The sequence below is a fragment of the Megachile rotundata genome, chromosome 8 (genome assembly GCF_050947335.1).
Source record: "Megachile rotundata isolate GNS110a chromosome 8, iyMegRotu1, whole genome shotgun sequence".
Lineage (NCBI taxonomy): Eukaryota > Metazoa > Arthropoda > Insecta > Hymenoptera > Megachilidae > Megachile > Megachile rotundata.
In genome coordinates, this window is record NC_134990.1 from 18,240,166 (window position 1) to 18,257,020 (window position 16,855).

The window sequence follows — 16,855 nt, forward strand, 5'->3', positions numbered from 1 at the left end:
TACAATCAAGTGCGCGTCCGATCCGCAGTTTAGTTTAAAGTGACATGTCAAACGTGCGTATAGCCTCTGCTGACTAATAATGCAAATTTTATACATTTTCAAAAATTCCTAACTGTGTGCAGGCTTTTTTTTCCACCGATTCAATTTTCATGCTTCGTTCGAAAATAACAGAGTTGTTTTAGACATGTTCGAACATATAACAACATTAGGTTAAGCTGTATACCTCAAAAATATTATATGTGCGTACGTGATAAATTGTTAATTCAATTATACATGTTAATCATGACGAGGCAAATTTACTAAACATAGGTAAACATCTATTTTTTTCGCCTTTCTCTTCTGTTAAAATATTTAACCGACATTTATTTTACTTCGGTTTCGAACTTTCATTTCATGTTATCGTGCGTTTAGAAAATAATTATTTTCTTTACAATGTTATGCGCGATACAGTATAATACATAATTAAAAAATTTCGAGCTGAATACGAATACAGGATAATGATAAGCTCTGATTTTTTTGATTTTTTTGTAAGTAACAGTAACGATAAAGCTTATATAATTTAATTTTGACAAGATAATCGTTCGATAAATATAAGATTAGAAATGATAATATCGTTTTATGTAGATAAAAAAAATGAAAACGACAAAAGCAATATTAACGTATTTCGTATAATTTTTCAGATAGTTCAAAATTTCGTCTAATCAATGTATAATAGATAAAGATAATGGTAAACAAAATAGAGAAGACAACATCGAATATTAAAACTTTACATTGAATCGACGTATAAAAAGGGAGATATCGTTAAGCGATCTTTCTTCAAAGTATTTTGATGACATATATTCAAAATGAATACAACGTTTACTTATTGTCCTCCAAATATAACGTTCACTGATATTTGGGTGAAACATGGCATGTCCAAATGTTTCATGGACACTGTTAGTACTAGTATCATCTCTTTGTATTTACTTATTTTTGGTAGTATTCAACTTTGGATGTATCGAAAGTACGGAACAGAAACTAACGCAAGTTTATTACCAAAAAGTAAATTGTATATCGTACAAAAGTTTTTCTTATATTTTGTTCCAATACTTAGTATACTAAGATTAATTCTGCAAGGTACAATTTTAGATGAAAAAAAAATTTATGGCTATATGGTAAGTTCTGACTGGTCGTTTCCGGTAACGTTATTTGCAGAATTTAAACTACCGTAATGTTTTCAGATTCTAACAACAGTATTAACCGTAATTATTTATTCATATTCTGTATGTATATTAAGAGTAGAAAGGCATAAATTGTTACCAAGCGTGCCACCGCATGGTCATGGACTTGTTTTATTGGGTTTTTGGACTTTGGCATTCGTCTCGGAAAATCTTGTTTTCGTTAACATCGGAAAGCTTGAATGGTGGTTCCATTTAAATACGTAAGTTTCGCTTGAATCGTTTCTTAAATTTATAACTGCATGCTAATATCAACATTGTTAACGATTAATATACTGTATCTAGTAAAATATTTTTTTTACGTACGTGTGCGCTATTTACAGATTAACGGACCAAATTGAGATGGCACTGTTCGTTTTACGTTATGTGAGCAATCTTATGATTTTTGCTTTAGGACTTAAAGCTCCAGGAATAACCGGTAATACAGATACCGAATACCATAATCTACCCGATAGTTCATCTGCGCGGTTACGATATTATCAAGGTGTAAGTCGTCGAAAAGTAATTTAAATATCTTAATATTACCATTAAGATGAACTATTTTAGAGGCCTGTGGATAATTCTTCCACGTGGAAAAATGCATGGTACAGAATAAAAACTTTGGCACCATTCCTGTGGCCAAACAGTTTTATGCTCCAACTGCGAGTTATTTTTTGTTTTGGACTACTCATAGCAGGGCGTTTGATAAATTTATATGTTCCAATTTACAACAAAAGAATTGTGGATAGTGTTTCTGAAACACCTGTTACGTTCAGGTATACAAAATTTATAATAAAAATATAAACAATGTTTAAATGTTATAATTCACGAAATATTTGTGTAACAGGTGGGACCTTGTACTGATATATGTAGCATTTAAATTCTTACAAGGGGGTGGTACAGGTGGTATGGGAGTATTGAACAATCTAAGATCATTTTTATGGATTCGGATACAACAGTATACAACTCGAGAAATTGAAGTAGAATTGTTCAGGTAATCTCTCTTACTTTTCTCTATATTTACATATTTTACTTCAGCGATGTTTAAAATAAATTTTCTTTCAGACACTTGCATAGTTTAAGTTTACGTTGGCATCTTGGACGAAAAACGGGAGAAGTTCTGAGAATTATGGATCGTGGGACAGATTCTATAAGCAATCTTCTAAATTATATTATATTTTCAATCATACCGACGATCGTTGACATTATTGTGGCCATTGTGTTTTTTATTTCTGCTTTTAATAAGTGGTTCGGTTTGATCGTATTCTTAACTATGAGTCTCTATATAGGTAAATATATCGTGTTCTTCATTTTTGTTTTTTTTTTTTTTTCTTCTTTTCTTCTCACAAGCATATCATAATTTTATCAAATATCGATACTTTGTTTCATGTATTATTTAGCGGCAACGATCATGGTTACTGAATGGCGCACTAAATTCCAAAGACGGATGAATTTAGCCGATAATGCTCAAAAAGCGCGGAGTGTCGATAGCTTGCTTAACTTCGAAACGGTTAAATATTATGGAACTGAATCGTACGAAGTAGATAGTTACAGAAAGGCAATATTGGAATACCAGATTGAAGAATGGAAATCAATGATTACACTGAATATTTTAAATACTCTGCAAAATGTAATTGTTTGCAGTGGCCTGTTAGCTGGATCTTTACTCTGTTTGCACATGGTCTGTATGAAAATGTACTAAGTTCAAATAAATCATGATCGTATTTGAAAAATGAAATTGCAGGTTGTAAATAATCAAGGTTTTAAAATCGGTGACTACGTTTTGTTTGCCAGTTATATCATTCAGCTTTACGTACCATTAAATTGGTTTGGAACTTATTATCGGTAAAAAGCTGTGACAGAATATTGCATTAAATTTGAGCTCGTATTTGAAATATTTATACTTACTTTATTCGTAGATCTATACAAAAAAATTTCGTTGACATGGAAAATATGTTTGATCTTCTCAGACAAGAACAAGAGGTAATCGATGCTCCAGGTGCTGGGCCATTGATAGTAAAACGTGGCCATGTGGAATTCTCGAACGTATCGTTTAGTTATACTCCTGAGAAAATTATATTGAAAAATATTAACTTCGTTGCACCAGCAGGGAAAACAGTCGCTCTAGTTGGGCCATCTGGAGCTGGAAAATCGACTATAATACGATTATTATTCAGGTTTTACGACGTGGAACACGGTGAAATTTTAATTGACGGACAAAACATTAAAACTATCACTCAAGATTCTTTGAGACGTACTATCGGTGTTGTACCTCAAGATACAGTATTGTTTAACAACACTATAAAATATAATATTCAGTATGGCCGCATTGAAGCTGTAGAGGCAGATATAATAGCAGCTGCTAAGAATGCAGATATTCATGAACGAATTTTATCATTTCCAAACGGTTATGAAACGCAGGTTTGTCTTGTTATGTTACCGATGAAAAATAAACGTTACTCTCTAGCATGACGGAGTAAAAGTACGATTTTCAATTATATAGGTTGGTGAAAGGGGACTTCGTTTAAGCGGCGGAGAGAAGCAACGTGTTGCTATCGCGCGCACGATATTAAAGGAACCGGCAATAGTGCTTCTGGATGAAGCAACGAGTGCGCTCGATACTCAAACGGAACGTAATATTCAAGCAGCGTTAAATAGAGTCTGTGCTAACCGAACAACCATTATTATCGCACACAGACTATCCACGGTAATACATGCAGATGAGATTCTTGTCTTAAAAGAGGGAGAAATTGTAGAAAGGGGAAAACACGAAGAGCTTATTGCTAAAACTGGAATATATTATTCGATGTGGCAATCACAGTTACAAAATGATCAAGAAGCCGTTGAGGATTCGTCGAAACATACAAATTTAACAACATCTTAGCCACTTTTAACAAAAATGGAAAGAAAATATCTCATTTGTTGAGTTTGATAGTTAAACTTTTAATAAAACATGTACCTGTTCCTGAAAATTAACAATAATTCATGTTACATTACTTCCATATAAATACTCGTCAAAGAATTCTATTATATTTCTCATCGCATGAAATACGTTTCACCGTTATACTGTCGTGTTAAATCTGTGTATATTTCACTCGTAAACTGCATCATTGCATAAATATTTACCAAGGTACTTTATATAGAAATATAGAAAATTTTTAACCGATTTATTCTGCCGGTTGCTGTTCATGGGCAGATTGACTTTGAATTTCTTTTATTAGCGCTCCATCTGGTACCCAGCCAGATTCATCGATTGGTGCAGTTACAGTTATTTCGTTTGAGCCCCAATAATAATAACTCGTAAAGAATACCCATAGAAGGGTGTGTAACACCTAATAATACCAAAAATTATGTAACGGAAATAATTGTTTATAAACCATTTGATTTTTAGTAAGATTTTTAAGATAGTGATACGAAGGTATGATTTATTCGTAAAAAATAAAAATTTACCTTGAATGCAGTTTTCGTTTCTTCATTGATCATCGTGAAAAATTACGAGAATATTCTTTCTGAATTGAATCTTTAGCGTACGAGGAAAGCAAAAAATTTCGAACTATTTAATGTCAAAAATTTTTCATGCGTAAATTTTAATTCGATCAATTTGACGACTCCATGTACACAAATATATGTGTATACACAGAATAGTATTGTTTGTAAACAGCTGATACACGATCATCTAGCTTAAGCTGAGGCTTTTTTCGATACGTGTCACGATGTTAGCACGCCGATAAAAGAAATACTCCAGGTTTCTTGTTTATTTATTTTATTATGCGCGTTTCGATATGAACAGCCTTGGTTTGAGTTTAATTTTAAAAATGGGCTGTATATGCTCCAAAGAAACTATCACCGTAAATTCAAGAAATTATACGGTTCGTGAACATCTTGGAGAAGGGCAAGTTTTACATAAAATAAATTTTCTTTGGATTATCATAATATTTAGATGCACAAGCTTTACAATATAATTTCGTGTATTGTTCAAATATTTTATGTTACACAGTATCCATTACTGATCAAATAAATTTCATTCTAATCTTGTTTAACCTTAACCTACCATATTTTTCATTTGAAACTTTATAGTAACATTTATAGCGTACGTAATCTAAACATATCTGATATTTTATGATTCGATTAATTTATTGTAATTTTTATAAAACCTTAGCGGATTTAGTACCATATTATTAGTCGAAGATGCCTCAACTCGCAAGAAATATGCCATTAAAAAAATCATCTGTCATGGATTAGAGGATCAGAGATTAGCCGCAAAAGAAATAGAGTATCATAATCTTGTTAAACATCCGAACGTGATAGAATGTATCGATTTTACTTATAAAGGTACAGCAGATCCGATAGTTAATTCTACGAGCGAAGCATTAATGGTTTTACCGTATTACCATGTAAGTTGGAGCATTATTAAATAACTTAGATGCAAGAATTATTTATGAATTAAATTTAATTAATATACTATTTCTCTTTTAGAGGGGAACAATTGCTAACGAATTAGAAAGACGCGCCAGAAATAAAGATTACATGAGTACAATAGATATTTTAAATATTTTTTTACAAATATGCGAAGGCGTAAAAGCATTTCACGAAGCAAAACCGGAACCTCTTGCTCATAGAGACTTAAAAACCGCGAACATAGTTCTAGGAGATGGAAATACGCCTGTTATAATGGATTTAGGTACGATAACTCGATATAATATAAAATAAAAAGTAACTTATTTTACTGCATTATCAAATTAATGTTACAGGTTCTGTAGCCCCGGCTAGAGTTAAAGTATGCGGATCCCAAGCAGCTCAAACATTGCAAGATCTAGCAGCCGAAAGATGTTCTATGCCGTACAGAGCACCAGAATTATTTAACGTTGAAAGTTACTGTATGGTAGATGAACGAACGGATATTTGGGTACAATTAATATTACTGTTCATTAACTTAATTTTATATACCATAAGCCCCTGTAGTCATAAACCTGTATCTTTTTCAGTCTCTAGGTTGCATCCTCTACGCGTTGTGTTATTTCAAATCACCGTTTGATACCGTATACGAAAGAGGGGATAGCGTTGCCTTAGCTGTTATAAGCGCAAATATTACATTCCCAGATGATGCTCCGTACAATGAGGTTGTGTATTTATATTTAATTCCATGTAATCGAAGTTTAAATATCTAATACTCGAACTTTAAATTTTACAGGATATGCAAAATCTAATTTTATCAATGTTGAAGGTAAATCCCATGGAACGTCCGTACATATACAGCGTTATAGAAAACGTGCACGATCTTATCACTAAATTAGAAAATAGAGCATAACCATCTACAGGGCAATAATTTAACTGTTCATTCGCAATTATTTGTAAACAGACAATTTTTAACACCTGCATTCTGTGCACCGATTTAAAAGGTTTTCCTATGGAAAAGCAAAAACGTAATTTATATAATGCAGCGAGATAGAATAGAAATTTTTACGAGAAAAACTGGAAATGTTTGCATTAGTTCGACATATCATTTTAAGATGTTTTATACTTAAGAGAAAGAAAAAAAATTTATGAAAAGTAGATTTCTCATCAGTAAGTTTTAACATATACATATATTTTGAACATGTAAATATGAATATTTTAAAGGTATTCAATCATATTTGTACGATGCTGTGTATAAAATATTTAGATATAAATTTTTTTGTTGGCTAACGAAAGCGATTTTCCGCTCTTTCATAAAAATTGATTTCAATTGATATTGTATAATATTCCCGTCTAAAGTACAATTTTATGAACTGAGCACTTTTTCTAAAAGTATGTAAAGCTACATATTGTTTAAATATGTAAATACGTCAGCAATACGTATTATTAAAATTAATATAGGTACATAAATTATAACATAACATAATTTCATGTAATATTATATGCATCATTTAATGTAAATTTTTTTTTTTGTAATACCATTGTTTTTATATAATACAATCCAGTATTTCTTTTTTCTTTATTACTATTCATACAAATTAACAAAAAATTATTTCGTTAATCTTGATAAATATAACATATTTTTTACACATATTACATTATCTTTTATGTATTTTACATGTTTACATATGTATACATGTACATAGAGATATATCCGAGTACTGTTTCCCAAAGTACCAATTATAAAATTGAAACATGTAAAAATTCCGTTCCACTGAAAATCCAAATAATTAAAAAATTATATATTAACGTTTAATAAAATACATTATATTCCATACATTTCGAAACTTTCCATTAATACAATTAAATCGGAAAATCTAATAAAATCTGCACGTGAACAGTGAGTTACAAGGATCGTACGATATGACGTATTATCGCTACGTCACAAATAAGTACGTCACAATGAAGCAATAATATTTAAATAGAATCGATGAATGATTAATAACATTTAAAATTAATTCGACGTAATCTTATCGTTAAATAAAATTTTTATTTCGCTAATAATATGAAAAGATGATAAATATACATGTAAATACTGTGTTTTCACTGTACAAGACACGTCGATAATCTTTGAATCATACTTCACACCGGTAACATCGATGCAGCTAAGAATGTAATTCTTTTTTTCACGAGACTGTGCTTTAAGTAAATATCTCTATCTGGTTTTTCAGAGCACAGATTTCTTAGTTTATTCAGCAATTGTTCGGCATTTTCGCATCTGATTAAACGGCCTGTAAATTCGTAAGTGATTCAGTATTTATAAACATCCGCAATATGACTATATAATCGATACAACAGCAAACTAACCTTATCGCTTTCAATAACTACTTTACCAGATACATGTGTGATATTTAACAAAAATTAACGTGTTTCTCGTGTTGTCAGTATTAGCGCGTAAATAATTAACAAAACGTTAGTAAAGCTGTTGCCAACAGTTTTCATTAGTATTTTTCAAATGATATATGCATATGCATCGGTGCAATTATATGCAATTGGTATTACATGGAACATATTAGAAAAACATAACCTTGATTCTTAATTGTTACATAGACTCGAATGTAACTATCTAAATCCTCGTTATTTGTAACGTATTCTGTCGGTGTGTTCATTTATGTCTTTTTCTTTATATTCAGATTATATTATTTAAAAAAAAAAAGAAAAAGAAAATGGCATATTTTCAACAAGTAAATAATTTTAATACTTTCCGTTAGTCATATTAATTTAACAGTTGATTATTTCAAACGTCGAATATGCACGTGTATCATTTTTCGTGAGCATAGAAAATATGGCAGCTTATTTTATTTCATCGTAGCATTAAAAGTACTAATTATTTATTAGTAATGTATGTATTAGTGTCGCAATTCAAGAAGTGATGACATCCAGTAATAAGAATTTCGATATCGAATACTGTTTCTTTAGATGTAATTGTTAAAGATCGAAAATTGTATTATTATGTTTTATCAGATTTACGTTAATAAATTTTACGATTGTACGTTTTCATTCGCTTTCTTTCTTGCTTTGTTTTCTTTTTTCGTTGATTTATAAGCGAAGAATCATAATTCAAAAAATAGTTGGATGTTAATATTCAAATGAGTTAGTCGCGTAAAAAGGTCAAGGCTGTACTTGAATATAGAGGATGGTTACAAGTGGAACGATAAGTGGAAGCCTGCCACGAGAAATTACTGTTTAACTTCGATCTTAATTTCGTTAAAATATATAAGGATAATTAATGAAATTTTTATTCGTTTAGTACGTATTGTGCAGGATTTTTTCTTTCGATTAGTACAGAATATTTGGAAATCAAGAATCATTAGACGATATATGATCAAATAATTTTCTTAGCTAATGTTCTCAATCGCTGTGCGAGTATAACATTTATTATCTAGTTCGACAATCGTTAGCGTAATTTTGAGAACCACTGGCGTTAAATTGGTATTTAAGAGTCGTGATTATCACGGAGGTAATGGACACCAAAGCGCTGCCACCGCGTGATCTTATAAAAATAACAAAATTCAAGAACGATGGAGTGACATTTTTTTCTTTCTTCCTCTTCTTCTTCTTCTTTTTCTTCTTCTTCCTTTTTTTTCAACGATACCCGTTATATGCCGTTGTCATTGCCACCGTTCGTGCACTTATACACAATTCGAATAATTCTTGTCAATACTAATGGCAATTCATATCTTCGCCTTTCACGAAATATATCTTGTAATATATGAAACTCCAGATTTGTTATAATACGATAAAAGCGAATCCTTAGTATTCCGACATTTAAAAAATTCCCATATCCTTAATATTAGTAACAATAGTCGATGTTTTTCCATAAATAGTAATTTAGTTGTTGCATTTACAGAAATAGCTAAACGTGTCTGTTTGCGAATTAATATTTCTTTCATATAAATGTATTTATCACGTTTGAATATTGTTCTTAAAGATAACCGTTAACGGGACGATAAAATCATGAGAAAATTGCATAATAACGATAAAGCGTGAAAACTTTGCTATCTGTCCACGTGGTAAGCAGAAATCGCGTTACAAGTCACGTGATGAATAGTTCACTCTCATATGATTCTTCAAATTTGAACGTTTCGTTTAAGTATCAATACCTATGTACATACATATATGTACAATTTAAATGGTAAAGCCAATTCATTGAGTAATCTTAATAAATAATGCATTAAATGCATCAACAGGAATTTCGTTGCATTTCATAACTACATACATGTAATGATGTGTAAGTTATGTCCATACGCATAATCTCTTTAAGTACGTGTAAGCATTGTAAAAGAAAAGTTTAGAGTTATGTGTTTCCTTCGATAAACAAACACGAGGCCGATACTGACTACCAAAAAGATCGATACGTTGAACTTTTATATAAAAGGAAATAAAATAAAAATTAATCGTTTCTAAGATTATAGTACCATGTACATGTGATGTGGTAATACAGTTAGACGTACAGAAGCACGTACGAGATAATACACAGTTATCAGCAAAAAATCGTAAATTCGACAAAATTTATTGATTTTCTTCTACTTGCACGAACCGTTGTACGATCAAATTTCAATATTAACACGTATTTTTGCGTTTCGTACGATCCTTCAAAATTAATTCAGTTATTTCGTACGAAACTAAAAGAGCTAAAGAATTAAATTACTTGTTAGATTTATATCGTTTTATTGAAATATGTTTTTATATCTTTTTAAACCTTTCAAATGTAAAAAGTACAACATGTAACGTGTAAAAGAGAAAATAGGTTAATAAAATGAACTGTAAGAAAAAAATGCTAGAATCATACGATACCTCGAGATATCGCGAGGTCCTGATATTACTTATGCGCGCGGTGTCACTTTGGACGTTCAGTTAACGGCCAGTGTTAGTGCGCGGTGGACGTTGCTCCTCGCTTTCTAATTGAAATCTCGTAGGTTAGGAAATTCACCGGTTAAGCTTCAGTTGTTACAGGGTTTAACAAGCTCGAACGAGGAGTATTTTATATTTCTCTAAAAGTGAGTGTGTTTTTATTCAATATATCTCGTATATTACCTCGGTACTGTATAATATAAGCGAGATACACACCCGCGTTAATTCACGCTCTTTTAACATTTTTATCTCGTTGATTTATTAGAAATTTTTCGCGTACGAGGTTGTTGCATGCTTAAATATATTACCGATGAAGAAAGGAAAAAAAAAAAACAAAACCTGGAATTACGCGAATGACACGTAGGCAATCGTACCAAAGTGAAAGTTTATATATTCAATTTATTTAGTATTTTGTACTTGTTCTATATAAAGTAAAGATGTTTTAACAATAGTTTTATAATGATCATGTTTCTCAATTAAGTCCCAGCAGATATTCGAAATTATCGTTGCGTACCTTTCTCTTCTGAATCTTATTTAAGGAAGAAATTTCGATACCAGTTCCTGGTTGACATAACTGTTTTGATTCGTCTGCTGTGTTCCGAAGAAATTTCTTTTCTCGCATTCAGTATGCTTTCTTTATCTTCCTGGAAATATTCGTTTACAGTATTTTAATACTAATCGTAAGAAAGTTCGATAAAATTGATTTTTTTCGCGTTTCTTTCGAAACGTTAATCAATTGATTTTCTTTTTCTTCGAAATTTGAAAATTATAATTCGAATAATTATGTAAATCTTTTTCTTGTATGTTTTCGCATATACGTGTACATTCTAAATATATGCAACGATTATGTAACTACATATATTCCTATTCTGAAAAAACTGTATACATTATTTAAATTAAGCAACGTGACGTAAAAAGCAATCTGAAATGCTGTATAATGGTACATACATACATTCATTCAGTCCACGCGAACAAGTAAAATTCTTCTATTAGTTTTTGTTAAAAAAATTTCTTGCATTTAGAAAATTATTTTTTATTCGAAATATCTTCGAAATTTTTTCTATTTTTCTTTTTTTAATTGTTTACGATAAAATTTATTTTGAAGCACGTCTGTTTGTACGCGATAGAATTAAATTACATCGTAATGTTTTGATAAATTATGTTCGTTCGATACTGGAATGCGGTCGACCGACTTTTACTTTTGGGACCAATCAATTTCAATTCGAGAATTTTTGAAACCAATCATTTCTCGTTTCGTCTCGTACGCGTGTAAATATTTTCAAATACATCGATTTTCAACCCGAGCAACTGTACCGTTTCCAATAACAATATATCGTACACATTTATTAAAATGGTTTTTTTCAATAATAAACTTTTATATTTGCTTCTTCAGGAACATAATATAAAATGTCGGCAAAAGCGATTCGCGAAGCAACTGGAAAAGATCTGATTAACCGTAAACTTTCCCCTGGCACAAATGCGGTAAAATGCAGATTCGTGACAATCACGGAAAATACAAATTGGACCGATGTTGTGAATGACCACCCTTGGCTACTGACAGAAAAATTGGTTGTAAAACCTGATCAATTGATCAAGAGACGTGGAAAACTTGGCCTAATTAAAGTGAACGCAGATTTGAATACGGTAAAACAATGGGTCGCAGAGAGAATGAACAAAGATCAGCAAATAGGGAAAGCCACAGGAAAGTTAAGAACATTTATCATCGAGCCGTTTGTTCCTCATAAACAGGTTAGTAGTTATCGTTGTCAAAAAGTAATATAAAAAGAAAAGAGAAGCTAACAAATTTTATTTATAGGAAGAAGAAGCATACGTTTGTATTTATTCTCATAGAAGAGCGGATACTATCTTATTTCACCATGAAGGCGGTGTGGATATCGGGGATGTCGATGCGAAAGCTTTGAAATTAGATGTACCTGTCGGAGAAGAAGCACCGTCTCAAGCTGTAATAACGGAGAAACTACTAGTTAACGTGGCAGATGATAAAAAAGAGTAAATACTTATCGAATTAATTATGTTCTGTCCACGTATACATCGAATTCTTTTCTATTAACAGTACACTTTTTTCTTTTTAGAGTGATCGCAAAGTTTATAGACACCTTATATAACCTTTACGTTAATTTATATTTCACTTACTTGGAAATAAATCCATTGGTGGTAACGAAAAATGGAATTTACATACTTGATCTCGCTGCAAAGTTGGATACAACCGCGGATTTCGTATGCAGACCTGACTGGGGAGAAATTGATTATCCACCGCCATTCGGAAGGGATGCTTATCCAGAGGAAGCCTATATCGCCGATTTAGATGCCAAGTCCGGAGCCAGTTTGAAACTAACTATTCTTAATCCAGCTGGTCGGATATGGACAATGGTTGCTGGCGGTGGTCAGTAGAAGCGCACAGCAGTATCATTTACGTGATTAATCGGGTTCATTCTAACCAAATTGTGATTGTCAAGTCGTATGCTTTATTCCGATAAAATTCACTGTGCTCGCGTGTATGTTTCATTTTCCAAACGATGTTTTTCAGGCGCATCCGTAATATATTCTGATACGATTTGTGATTTGGGTGCCGCAAATGAACTAGCTAATTACGGTGAATATTCGGGTGCACCCAGTGAGCAGCAAACTTACGAATACGCCAAAACGATTTTGAGTTTAATGACAAAAGAGAAACGAAAAGAAGGAAAAGTTTTGATCATCGGTGGAGGTATTGCTAACTTTACGAATGTAGCTGCCACTTTTAAAGGTATCGTAAAAGCTTTGCAAGAATATCAGCCAAAGCTCGTCGAACATAACGTGAAGATATTTGTGAGAAGAGCAGGACCTAATTATCAGGAAGGTTTAAGGTATAAAAACGTATTGAAACATTTTAATTTTAGCAAGATAGTAGCATAAAAAATACTAATCAAATCTGGTTACTGCATTTTTATTTGTAATTTTAGAATAATACGCGAAGTTGGTAGAAGACTCGCTATTCCAGTTTATGTGTTCGGTCCAGAAACTCATATGACGGCTATATGCGCGATGGCTTTAGGTAAAAAACCGATTCCGGATCCTGAGGCTCAGGAATTTTCCACCGCAAACTTTTTGTTGCCATCTGGACAAGATGTGGGTCCATCAGCTCCTGCAAAAAGTACTTCCTCTTCGTCTACCAAGCAATGCAAACTAAAAACAAGCGAATCCGTCGATGGGTCGACAGATAAGCAACTTTTTAGCAATAAAACTAGAGCCATTATCTGGGGAATGCAAACCAGAGCTGTTCAAAGTATGTTGGACTTTGATTTCGTTTGTCGTAGATCTGAACCGTCTGTTGCTGCTATCGTATACCCCTTCACGGGTGATCACAAACAGAAATTTTACTGGGGTCATAAAGAGGTGCGTACACGCATGAATTTTCACTTTCTTCGATTAATTGAAATCTATTGGAACGTTAACGAGTTGTTCGATTTCCTGTAATAGATATTAATTCCTGTCTATAAACAAATGAAAGACGCTATGACCAAACACGCGGACGCGGACGTTATGGTTACATTCGCGTCTTTGAGATCTGCGTACGACAGCGCAGTGGAAACGATGCAATTCCCTCAAATTCGAACAATTGCCATTATCGCTGAAGGTATACCAGAAAACATGACAAGAAAATTAATCTTAATGGCGCAACAAAAAAATATAACAATTATCGGCCCGGCTACCGTCGGAGGTGTTAAACCAGGATGTTTCAAGATCGGTAATACCGGTGGAATGATGGACAATATCCTTCACAGTAAACTTTATAGGCCTGGCAGGTATTCTGGTTATTCGTGATTGGAACTTCCTTTGACCCTGCCGAGCGTCATTATCATTTGACACGCAAAGAAATTATTGTTTTCAGTGTGGCCTACGTTTCTCGTTCCGGTGGTATGTCTAATGAATTGAATAACATCATCTCGAAAGCTTCCAACGGAGTGTTGGAGGGTGTCGCGATCGGAGGAGATCGTTATCCAGGAACGACATTTATGGATCACATAATGCGATATCAGAGGAATCCTGACGTGAAACTTATAGTTCTTCTTGGCGAGGTTGGTGGTGTAGAAGAATACGAAGTATGCGAAGCACTGAAAACTAAAAAAGTTACAAAACCGTTGGTTGCTTGGTGTATCGGTACTTGCGCCAGTATGTTTAATTCCGAGGTGCAATTCGGTCACGCTGGATCAATCGCTCATAGCAATTTAGAAACAGCTTCTTCTAAGAACGCTGCATTGAAAGCGGCAGGCGCTCACGTACCTGATAGTTTCGACAACCTTGGTGATCTGTTGCAAAACGTTTACGAGAAACTCGTTAAGGAAGGAACGATCGTTCCAGAACCAGAAGTTCCACCACCGACCGTACCCATGGATTATAGCTGGGCTAGGGTAATTATACAAATTATACTCGTATGCGTTCAGTAACGAAGAAAGTTCTTGCCGTTTCTAGTTTTTCCAATCGTTGAAAAAGTAGATATTATAACTTGATACTTAATAACATCTGTATTCTTTTAGGAACTTGGTTTGATACGAAAACCGGCTTCGTTCATGACGTCGATATGCGATGAACGCGGGCAAGAATTATTGTACGCTGGAATGCCTGTAACCGAAGTTCTTAAGCAGAACGTAGGAATTGGTGGCGTAGTTTCGTTATTGTGGTTCCAACGATGTCTGCCGTCTATCTATTGTAAATTTCTTGAAATGTCTCTAATGTTAACGGCTGATCATGGCCCGGCTGTGTCTGGAGCACACAACACCATTGTTTGTGCAAGAGCCGGTAAAGATTTAGTTAGCTCTCTTGTATCCGGCCTTTTGACCATAGTAAGTAAAAGAAAGAAAAAGAAAAATAATTGACGATCTATTTATCATACAAAACATAAAATCGTTATTAACGTTTTCTGCGTTAAACGTTGATAGGGTGATCGTTTCGGTGGAGCATTGGACGGCGCTGCTCGTATGTTTTCGGAAGCGTACGATGCCGGTTTGCATCCTCAAGAATTTGTAAATAACACTCGTAAGAAAGGAAAGCTCATCATGGGTATCGGTCATCGCATAAAATCTATAAATAATCCGGATATGCGGGTGAAGCTTATCAAAGAATATGTAATGGAAAACTTTCCTGCTAAACCATTAGTAGAATATGCATTAGAAGTTGAGAAAATAACTACAACGAAGAAACCTAATCTAATTTTAAACGTTGATGGTATAATTGCCTGTGCCTTCGTCGATATGTTGAGGAACAGTGGAAGTTTCACTAGAGAAGAAGCGCAGGAGTACATTGAAATCGGTGCTATAAACAGTTTATTCGTTCTCGGTAGGAGTATAGGATTCATTGGTACGTAACTTTTTCCCTACTATCTCATCGCGTTATAAGAATTCGTAAAAAACTTAATTAAATTTTGTTACCGTAGGTCACTATATGGATCAAAAACGATTGAAACAAGGTCTATATCGGCATCCTTGGGACGATATTTCCTACGTATTGCCAGAGCAATACAATTGAATTCATCTTCCATTTACATTGTCTGTCGTAAATGCATAATAAATGTTACGAGTTCATTTAAACCTTAGATAGTTTCGATGGTTATGCCATGCGTGGTTCACTTATAGCTACAAGGACGCATCAGTTCTTGGAATGAATATATAATGCTTGATTTGTAGTATTGATATTAAATATTGTAATGTCAATTTGTAATCGAATGCCGTCATACGACATACTGTACTATGTTTCCGTCGTCGTAATCGATGGAGTGGTACATGAATGGTAACTGGAAAGTGACAGCATTCTATCAACGGTTAGAAGAACATAAGGATAGAAAAATTTATTAAACATTCCATACAGCATTTTCAATTTTATCAGGAGGTGGGATGTAAGTAAAAATAACACAACGATCACCGACTAACGTGCAGTAACGTAAATATATTTGTTCTTATAGACAATTTATTGAAAGGAGCACAAAAAATATATCATTTTTCATTTATGAAAGTATCATTTGTTATTTTATATAAAAAACTGCTATGTATCTGTACATATACATGCATGTACTTGCATGAATGTGTTGTATTATTACACTCGCGCGCACTCGCGCGCACTCGCGCGTATGTGCACGTACGTATATGTTACATCACAATTTGTTGCACAAGATAAGCTATCATTTACGTATACAGTATGTAGGAAATAATAAACACGTGTAATATTGAAACATGACTCCCCTTTTATTTAGCTTCATTGATATTTCGTAACTTAACAATTGACTGATTATGAACAATTAATAAGACATACTTATTTCGTAGGAAAGCATTGGAATTTTTATCGAATAAAAAGAA

General features: G+C 33.1%; 3 protein-coding genes and 1 long non-coding RNA gene across 7 annotated transcripts; 3 read left to right on the forward strand and 1 right to left on the reverse strand.

Moving 5' to 3' along the window:
- The first annotated feature begins 167 nt into the window (after window positions 1-167).
- On the forward strand, window positions 168-4,178 carry Hmt-1 (ABC transporter ATP-binding protein/permease Hmt-1). The gene is made up of 11 exons (XM_003708253.3): window positions 168-309; window positions 681-1,154; window positions 1,221-1,420; window positions 1,541-1,703; window positions 1,764-1,972; window positions 2,044-2,190; window positions 2,262-2,485; window positions 2,597-2,877; window positions 2,941-3,041; window positions 3,116-3,617; window positions 3,700-4,178. The coding sequence occupies exons 2-11, from the start codon at window positions 846-848 to the stop codon at window positions 4,078-4,080; spliced, it is 2,517 nt and encodes an 838-aa protein (XP_003708301.1). The 5' UTR covers window positions 168-309; window positions 681-845; the 3' UTR covers window positions 4,081-4,178.
- LOC143265085 (uncharacterized) lies at window positions 3,974-4,787 on the reverse strand. 3 transcript variants are annotated; one of them, XR_013039243.1, is made up of 3 exons: window positions 4,647-4,787; window positions 4,360-4,528; window positions 3,974-4,161 (listed from the first exon to the last, which is right to left on the reverse strand). It is a non-coding gene; the product is annotated as an uncharacterized LOC143265085 (long non-coding RNA). The 3 variants fall into 3 exon arrangements; XR_013039242.1 differs by having other exon boundaries at window positions 4,323-4,528; XR_013039241.1 differs by having other exon boundaries at window positions 3,974-4,528.
- Window positions 4,788-4,951: 164 nt separating this feature from the next.
- On the forward strand, window positions 4,952-6,878 carry LOC100881371 (serine/threonine-protein kinase 16). The gene is made up of 6 exons (XM_003708252.3): window positions 4,952-5,088; window positions 5,356-5,590; window positions 5,673-5,877; window positions 5,948-6,102; window positions 6,182-6,316; window positions 6,388-6,878. The coding sequence occupies exons 1-6, from the start codon at window positions 4,979-4,981 to the stop codon at window positions 6,502-6,504; spliced, it is 957 nt and encodes a 318-aa protein (XP_003708300.1). The 5' UTR covers window positions 4,952-4,978; the 3' UTR covers window positions 6,505-6,878.
- Window positions 6,879-7,745: 867 nt separating this feature from the next.
- ATPCL (ATP-citrate synthase) lies at window positions 7,746-16,731 on the forward strand. 2 transcript variants are annotated; one of them, XM_003708271.3, is made up of 11 exons: window positions 7,746-7,892; window positions 11,899-12,254; window positions 12,322-12,515; window positions 12,599-12,909; window positions 13,054-13,372; window positions 13,469-13,901; window positions 13,986-14,311; window positions 14,398-14,917; window positions 15,044-15,349; window positions 15,446-15,863; window positions 15,940-16,731. In XM_003708271.3, the coding sequence occupies exons 2-11, from the start codon at window positions 11,913-11,915 to the stop codon at window positions 16,029-16,031; spliced, it is 3,261 nt and encodes a 1,086-aa protein (XP_003708319.1). In that variant the 5' UTR covers window positions 7,746-7,892; window positions 11,899-11,912; the 3' UTR covers window positions 16,032-16,731. The 2 variants fall into 2 exon arrangements, with proteins under 2 accessions (XP_003708319.1, XP_012152486.1); XM_012297096.2 differs by lacking the exon at window positions 7,746-7,892 and adding an exon at window positions 10,492-10,651.
- The last annotated feature ends 124 nt before the right edge of the window (window positions 16,732-16,855 follow it).